The 8155-nt window shown below is 60.4% G+C and overlaps 2 protein-coding genes across 3 annotated transcripts in view; one reads left to right on the top strand and one right to left on the bottom strand.

Moving 5' to 3' along the window:
- Window positions 1–968, bottom strand: part of LKAAEAR1 (LKAAEAR motif containing 1) — a 1549-nt gene extending 581 nt beyond the window's left edge. The window contains 3 exon segments of the mRNA XM_007462269.1: window positions 8–456; window positions 556–657; window positions 908–968. Of these exon segments, the coding sequence (XP_007462331.1) occupies window positions 8–456; window positions 556–657; window positions 908–968 (612 nt within the window).
- Window positions 969–7264: 6296 nt separating this feature from the next.
- Window positions 7265–8155, top strand: part of OPRL1 (opioid related nociceptin receptor 1) — a 6311-nt gene continuing 5420 nt past the window's right edge. The window contains exon 1 of one of the 2 annotated variants that reach the window (XM_007462220.1): window positions 7265–7521. In XM_007462220.1, coding sequence (XP_007462282.1) covers window positions 7289–7521 — 233 coding nt within the window. In that variant the 5' untranslated portion in view covers window positions 7265–7288. The remainder of the gene's footprint in view (window positions 7522–8155) is intronic. The other variant, XM_007462221.1, reaches the window with a different exon arrangement.

The following is an 8155-nucleotide window of genomic DNA, read 5'->3' as shown; positions in this document are numbered from 1 at the left end:
CGCGGACGCGGCCGCGGGCCTCGGCGGCCTTGAGGACGCCGAGGACCCGGTCCTGGCGCTGCGCGGGCGTCTCGAGCTGCAGCGTCCACGCGCGCGGGTCAGGCATGCGGTACCCCAGCTCTGCTGACTCACTCGGGAAGACGGAAGCGGACGCGCCCACGTCCTCCAGCAGGTCGCCGAAGAGCAGGTGGCTGTGGCGCTGCGCGGGCCGCATGGCCTCCAGGCCCTCCAGCGTGAGGGCCCAGCCCGGCGTCGGGGGCTCCGCCTTGGCACACCCCACGCGGGCCCCGGCGCCCTGCGCGCCCTTACCTGCTCGCTCCCGCGGGACCCTGCGCGCGGTCCCCTTCGCCAGCTCTGGCTGCATCCTCAGGCCCTGACGAGGGAAGACGATGTCCCGTTGGCGCCCGCTCCTTCGGTCTGACCCGGCCCCGCCGTGGGTTCCCAGCTCCGGCCCCTCTGGACCCCGCGCAGCCCGCCTTAGGGCCCGCACCTCTGACCTCTGCACCTTTGCCACAACCTCGCACACGTCCCGGTCAGCTCAGCCTCCTTACTCACTCCTGCATTCCGCTAGAACTTTCTGATCCACTCCCTTCCTGCCCACGGGCTGTTTCTCCCGCCACTGGGAAAATGCTGAGACCCCTGAGTTGACCTCAGGCACTACCCAGGGGTGGAGACAGATTGAGACTAAAGGAGGCTAGGAGGACACTTCCTCCCATGCCAGGACCCTCGCTGTGTTCAGTCCCCCACGTCTGCGTAGGCCTCAGACCCCTCTGTCTTAGTGTTAGGGGCTGGAGATGGAGGGGGTGGGCCTTCATTATATCTTGGGCAGAGGACTCATGCTTTTCTGGGAGATGTGTGTGTGTTTGATGTTGTGTGGGTCCGTTTGTGTGTCTGTGGGAGGTCTCACTTGTGTGCGGCGGAGTCTCAGAGTCGAATGGACAGCTGGCTTGCTGCAGGGGAGACGCCATCCCCCCAGCCTGTCCCACGCTGGGTCTAGATGGAGTAAGGGAGAGAGGAGCCCAGGGAAAATGTGGTAGACGGGGAAGGGCCCCCGAGGTGGGAGAGGGAAACACCCCGGAAGTCCCGGTGCAGCCTTGCAGGGCTCCTTTCCTCGCCCGGCCCAGCCCACAGCACCCCAGACCCCGGACCCCAGATCCTGGGCCGGGCCCACACTGGGACAGGCTGGCGTCCGCACCCTCCCCCGCCCCGTCGCTAGCGGCGGCGGTCGAGTGCCCGGCCCTTGCCTCCCATTTCCACACCCCATACTTTCCGCCTTCTCCGGTCTGGGCCTCCAACTCAGCCCAGACTCTCTGGGACTTGTTGACGCGGTTGCTCGGCAACCAGGAGGCCCGCCCCTCCCCCAAGCCAACGGGGGCGGGGCGAGCCCTCGGGGAAGCGCGTGGTCAGAACCTCGGTCCAAGTGCGCCGAGGTCCCCGGCCAGATGCCCCGCCCCGGGACCTCCCGGCTGTCAAGGACCATGAGGGAGATGACCCTCAGCTTTAACAGCCCGGGTGCGCTCTCTTTCTTTTCTGAAGAGCCCCAAACGCACTCTTCTGTGGGCTGTGGGCCCAGCTTCCTGGCTGGAGAGGTCTTTGCTGGCTAGTTTTGGGGTCAGGGGGCGCTGATCTGAGGAGACCTTCGTGGTTGAGCCCCTTCCCCCTTTTCATGGCCCACGAGGCCTCCCACAGCAGAACTCAGGACCCTTCACCTCTTCCAGGGCAAGTCTGGGGGTCCCAGGGGTGGTGTAAGAACAGGGGTGGTGTTTTTTTGTTTAGACCATTGGTTTTGTTTTCTCTTTTTCAAATAAATTTATTCATTTATTTATTTTTGGCTGCATTGGGTCTTTGTTGCTGTGCACAGGCTTTCTCTAGTTGTGGAGAGCTGGGGGCTACTCTTCGTTGCGGTGCGCGGGCTTCTCATCGTGGTGGCTTCTCTTGTTGCGGAGCATGGTCTCTAGGTGCGCAGGCTTCAGTAGTTGTGGCACGGGGGCTCAGTAGTTGCGGCTCGAGGGCTCTAGAGTGCAGGCTCAGTAGTTGTGGTGCATGGGCTTAGTTGCTCTGCGGCATGTGGGATCTTCCTGGACCAGGGCTTGAACCCGTGTCCCCTGCATTGGCAGGTGGATTCTTAACCACTCCGCCACCAGGGAAGGCCCTTCTTTTTTTTGGGGGGGGGGGGCTGTGTTGGGTCTTAGTTGCAGCGCGTGGGCTCTTCGTTGCGGCACGTGGGCTTCTCTCTAGTGGTGGTGTGCGCGTTTTCTCTCTCTCCTTGAGGCACGTGAGCTCATTAGTTGTGGTGCGTGGGCTTAGTTGCCCCGCGGCATGTGGGATCTAAGTTCCCCGACCAGGGAGCAAACCGCGTCCCCTGCATTGGAAGGCGGATTCTTTACCACCGAACCACCAGGGAAGTCCCCAGACTCGGGTTTTGATTTCTGGGTCCTGGGTTCTAGATTTCTGTAATTTATTTGTGCATTTGTGAATTTCATCATATTTTATAACTGATGCACTTAATTGATCAATTCTCTAATTTGTTCGTGCGCTCATCAGATTGTGCTGGATTCAGTGATCCAGGTACTCATTCCACAGTTGATGTTAGGCCAAAATTAGTGCATTAAGTCCGTAATTTGTTAATGTATTGGTGGTTCCCACAGTGTAAACATGCCTCTTCCCTTCATTCATGGATGTGCCAAGGTGGGCACTGAGGCCCACGGGTGGTGCCATTTTGGGAGTTCACAACCTGAGTCCCTGAGGGGAGAGACTGTCCTGGCTTTGGGGGTGGTGTCTCAGCTGAGGTTCTGGCCTTTCCGAAGGAGGCTGTTGACTACTGTTCCCATTGTTTTTGGAAGCTTGCTCTGGCCTCCCAGTGAGAGGGTAAGGTTTTTTTTTTTTTTTTTTAATACATCTTTATGGGAGTATAATTGCTTCACAATGCTGTGTTAGTTTCTGTTGTACAACAAAGTGAATCAGCCATATGCATACACATATCCCCTCGCTTTTGTGGCCCCATATCTCGGGAGCTGGCATGCCATCGCCTGCTTCCCAAAGCTGCATGGAACTGTGCATCCTTCCAGCCCCCAAGCCTTTGCAGGAGCTGTTCCCTGGACGCTTCCCCTTCCCGCCCCCCCTCTGCCGCAGGGCTTGTGCCTTTAGGGTGAGGCCTGGGCCTTGGGATTCAGCATCACCGAGGGGCTTTTGAAGGCAAAGGTCTCTGGGCTCCAGAAGCAGTGAGGGCTTAGGCAGGCTGACCTACCTCCTTCAAGCCGTCCTCCTGGGTACACGCAGCCTAGGCCGGCACCACCTCTGGCCCTCACTCTGCGCTCCCACAGGAGTGAGTTCCCTGAGACAGGAGTCTGGGCCCTCCTCTTAGCTTCCCAGGGTCCTGGCCAGGGAGACGCAGGGGGGAAGTGACTTGCAAGAGTGGGAGTTATGGGGGGAGGGGGAGAATGGGCGCACTCCCCTGCAAGAAGGGACTTGTCACTTTCCCTCTGTTTTTGTGGGATTGAAAACCTTTGACACCCGCTCCTCCTTAATTCCCAGAGGGCCTGGTGTTGGCATAGTTCACATTCCTGAGCGGAGCTCCTTCCGGCTTCTCTACCCCCCTACAGCTCCCCTGGCAGGGGAGGTGCTCCCTGTGTCTGGGGCCCAGCCACTGTGAGGCCCTGGGCCATGTCTCCCGCCTGTTTCTGTGTCCAGGATTCATGTGTTTTTCAAGGGCTGATGGAAATGCTGAGATCTAGGAGCGTGCTGATCGACGCCAAGGCCTGAAAAGAAAACTTCAAAATAATAAGAATTATTAAATGACTGCAAAATTTCACATTATACTGCAAATCTACAATTCTCTGTCATTGTATGTAAATATTAGGAGGTTAAAATCACAAGGAAAAAGTAATATTTTATGAAGAAGCCCAGAATTATGAAAATCCTTTTACTTTTTTTTGCGCGTGGGCTTTTCTCTAGTTGAGGTGAGCGAGCGGGGGCCGCTCTTCGTTGAGGTGCGCGGGCTTCTCATTGCGGTCGCTCCTCTTGTTGCGGAGCACAGGCTCTAGGCATGCAGGCTCAGCAGTTGTGGCGCACGGGCTTAGTTGCTCTGCGGCATGTGGGGTCTTCCCGGACCAGGGCTTGAACCCGTGTCCCCTGCACTGGCAGGTGGATTCTTAACCACTGCGCCACCAGGGAAGCCCCATTCCTTTTACTTTTCAACAGCACAACTGAATGTTGAAATGTGACTGAATTCCCTGGGGATGGCTGTTCTGGGTGAGGCTGCTGGCGACTCCGGGGGGTGGCAAAGCATACGCGGACCGAGGGGCAGCAGACAGTGTGCCATCTGGCGTTGACGGGCCCTGAGTCACTGGGTGCAAGAGTGAGGTGCGTTCACCCCAGTTTGTGGGTGTCACCGGCACTCTGGGACCTGGGTCCTGCCCAGAATGCCTGTGACCTCCAAGTGTAGCCCTGGTCAGGCTGTCACTTGATATGTAGCGGACCCGTGTTCTGTGCTCTCATTCACGTAAGCTGCGTGTCTTGGGCTGTCGCTGGTACCCTTGCATGTTTTGTTTTGCCTGCATATGATGTGTGTGTTCGAGGTTGTCTTGCTTTGATACAGATGCTCACACGTGTTCCCTGCTGCCCCATGTGTAACACATATGTTCTGTTTCTCATCCTGGCCGTACAGGGCTCAAGAGAGGCTGGGCCATTTCCTGGGCCAGGCCCCCTTTGTGGGAACCCTGCAAGGTCCAGGGCTGGGGGCTACCATCCCCAGGGAGTGTCGTCAGTACCCTGGCCTGGCCCCCCACCGTCCTGTCCTTGGGCTGAGACTGCCCGTGCGGGCAGTGGGCCCAGGCGTGCCCGATGTGCCCTCGTGGGAGGTCTGTCCAGACTGGAGCTCACACCCAGCCTCAAGGCAGCCTCCTAGCCCCGCCCTTTCCCCAGGCTGAAGGCCATTAGGAAACGCAGCTTCGTAAACTGGCGGGCAGGTGGGCCCAGGAAGTGGGGTTGGGAGGGGCTGAGGTTGGCTGCTCAGACCTCGGGGAGCCCAGGTCGGGGAGGCTGCAGGAGGGCGAGCCCCTGGGGTTGCTGCCCTGCTGGGGCTCCCAAGGTCAATGGGATGGGGCTTCGAGCTTTGCTTGGAGAATGTGGTGCACGTGTGTCCCCTGGGCGTCTGAGGCTTTGATCTGCCTCTTCTCCCGTGTGTACCTTGTGCCTCACGTGCGCCCTAGTGTGGGTTTGCGTGGGTGTGGCCCATGCGTCTGTGGGCCCCTTCGAGTGTCTGTGCGTCCTCTGAGCATGTACCCATGTCTATTTGTTTACCTGTGTGCCTATCTGGGCATCTTTGTGTGTTTTTGTGAGTCTTTGTGTCCTGAGTGCCTCTGTGGATGTGCCCCGTGTCTCCACACGTGTCCCTGGGTCGACTGCAGTGAAGATGCAGAGATAAGTCCTGGGGGACAGCCTGGGATGCTGAGCCCTAGGGTATTTGCCTGCTCTGTCCTCTCCTGATTCGCCAGGTATCCTAGCGACGCTGCTGCCAGTCGCCTAGCAACCAGGTCCCCATCCTTGGAGACAGATGCTCCAAGCAGGGTCTGGGCTGTGTGGGCAGAGCCCGGGCAGGAAGAACGACCCCTTGACTGGGTGGGGCTGGCAATTCAGCTCAGGGGTCACCCACAAGGCATGTGACCCCAGGGGTGGGAAGGAGGCAGCTCCATGTTCTGCTGTGTGGGTGCTGGGGGCCCAGGCTGTGAGGCAATGATGTTCAGATGTTGTTCAGGGACCCAGCTGAGGCAGAGGTGCCCTTGGTGGGTCTTCAGGTGGCAGACAGACTTGCCTTTGAACCCTGTCTCTGCCCCTTTGACAGGTGACTTCACACTGCTGAGGTGCTGAGGCTTACTGCCCTTGTTGGCACAGAGGTGATGCTGAGGCCCACAGTTAGGGGTGGTGGGGATGGACAAGCTTGTGCTTGCGATGGGCTTGGCACCCAGGAGGCACATGGTGCACACTGGGCAGTCCAGACATCCTGCTTGTTTATGAGGCTCTGATCTGATCAGGGCTGGCTGGGCAGGGGCCCAGCCACCCAACCGGTGGCCCCCTGTGGCTCAGCTGCCCTGGGATCCCAGCTGAGGGGTGCTGTTCTGGGCATGGAACTCCGGCTGGGGCAGGTCTGAGTCCGTGCAAGGCCCTGCTTCTGAGTGAGATGCGGCTTCATGTCTGTCTCTGTCTTGTGTGTGTCTCTCTGAGTCTCCGTTCCATGTCTTTGTGTATTTCTGCGTGTCCTTTGTGTCTGTTCTTGTGTGTTTGTCCCTGTGTCTCCATGCGTCTGTCCCTGAGTCCCTGTGCGTCCTTGTGTGTGTGTGTGTGTCCGTCCACGTGTCTGAGTTCTCATGTGCACCTCTATCCCTGTGTCCATGTGTTCGAGCCTGTCTCCGTCTGGGCTCAGTGGGTCCAGGCCTCTCTGTTGTTCATCTCTAAGGGTGCACCCTGGTCCTTGCATCTGTCTCCGTCCAGCCTGGGGCCCCCTCCTCCATCCTGCACTGCCCCGCCCCCCTGGAGCCGCAGCCTGCTCCCCTCCCCCAGCTCCGTGCACCAGGCTGCTGCGTCTGGTCTGGCGTCTGAGAAGGAAAAGGAGCAGCTGCCACTGTGCGGCAGCCGCGGCGCCGTCCAGACCCAGAGCTGAGTCGGGCCGGCGCTCCCAGCCCTGCTCTGCCGCAGGCCGAGGGTTAGGGCCTCCGGGGTCCCAGCTCCCACGGAGGTCACCGAGGTAAGGCTGAGCCGCTGGGGGCTGGCGTGGAGGTGACCTGTGGTGGCCGCAGCTCTCAGGCAGGGCTGGGGAGGGGCAGCAGGAGGCCCTGTGCTCCGTTGCCCTGTGGCCAGTGTTCCAGGTGTTTCTGGGTGTGTCTTGGTCCCTTTTGTGTCTGCGTGTGCACGAGGGCAGCTTTGGGCATCTGTGTGTGTGTGTGTGTGTGTGTGTGTGTGTGTGTGTGTGTGTGCATGCTGTGCGTCTGTGAGCCCCCATGGGTGGACACATCCCGCCATGTAAGCGCATCCACGCATCCCACGTGGGAGCCCGCAGGCCAGCTGAGACTGTGTCCCTGTGTGTGTGCACGTGTGCCCCTGTGTTCGTGTATCCCTGTCCCTGGCATACACGTTTGCGTGTCTCCGTGTGCCCGGTGTGTGTGTGTGTGTGTGTGTGCGCACGCGCGCGTGCCTCCGTGTCTGTGGCCTGGGGCTGGGTGGGTGCTGGGTGCTGCGCTCACATGTCCCTGTGCCTCCGCAGGTACAGCGGGGCTTTGCGCGCAGGGCGGGCATGGAGCCCCTCTTCCCTGCCCCGTTCTGGGAAGTCGTCTGCGGCGGCCCCCTGCGGGGCAACCTGTCTCTCCTGAGCCCCGACCACAGCCTGCTGCCCCCGCACCTGATGCTCAATGCCAGCCACGGCGCCTTCCTGCCCCTTGGGCTCAAGGTCACCATCGTGGGGCTCTACCTGGCTGTGTGCATCGGGGGGCTGCTGGGGAACTGTCTCGTCATGTATGTCATCCTCAGGTAGGCTGGGCACCCCGCACCCCCACCCCGTCTCCCACCGGTGAGTCCCGAGCAGCTGCCGAGGGCATGGAGCAGGGGCTGCTCTGGCAGGCTCGGCACGCGGGGATCTCCCACTCCCTGTTCAATTCCTGGCGCCCTGTCACTGGGCAGGGTCAGTCCTGAGGCCCTGGTGGCTCAGCTCCTGAGGGCAGAGGCGCTTGGCTGGGGGAGAGGGAGAGGCAGGGTCCAGTCCGGGCGTGGGAGGCGGCGCAGCTCTGTCCCAGATGGAGCGCCACCCTGACTCCCGAGAGATGACGCTCCATCTGAGCTGTGCGCCAGGCTCCCAGCCAAGCTGCCGCGTGAGGACCTCCCAGGCCCCACAGTGATCCCGGAAGGCAGCTCTTGTCGGCGTCGTCCAGGTCCGGCGCTGGGGCAGCTTCACGAAGCCCCTTCCTCAGCTCCGGGGCTCCGTGTTCACCGCTGGTGTTTGGGCCGATTCCAGCATTTGCTGGCGCTCAGAATGGGAACGCTTGTGGGGTCAAGGATGGCAGCCACGCTGCCGGGGGGACATAGTGGGGGGTGGTGTGGGGACATTGTGGAAGGATGGCCGAGACAGTATGAGGGGACAGCATGGGGAAACAAAGTGGGAAGAGCG

The sequence above is a fragment of the Lipotes vexillifer genome, unplaced genomic scaffold, assembly GCF_000442215.2.
Source record: "Lipotes vexillifer unplaced genomic scaffold, Lipotes_vexillifer_v1.1 scaffold1798, whole genome shotgun sequence".
In the NCBI taxonomy this organism is placed as follows: domain Eukaryota; kingdom Metazoa; phylum Chordata; class Mammalia; order Artiodactyla; family Lipotidae; genus Lipotes; species Lipotes vexillifer.
Note: the sequence above shows the minus strand (reverse complement) of the source record. Positions and strands in the feature narration are given on the sequence as shown.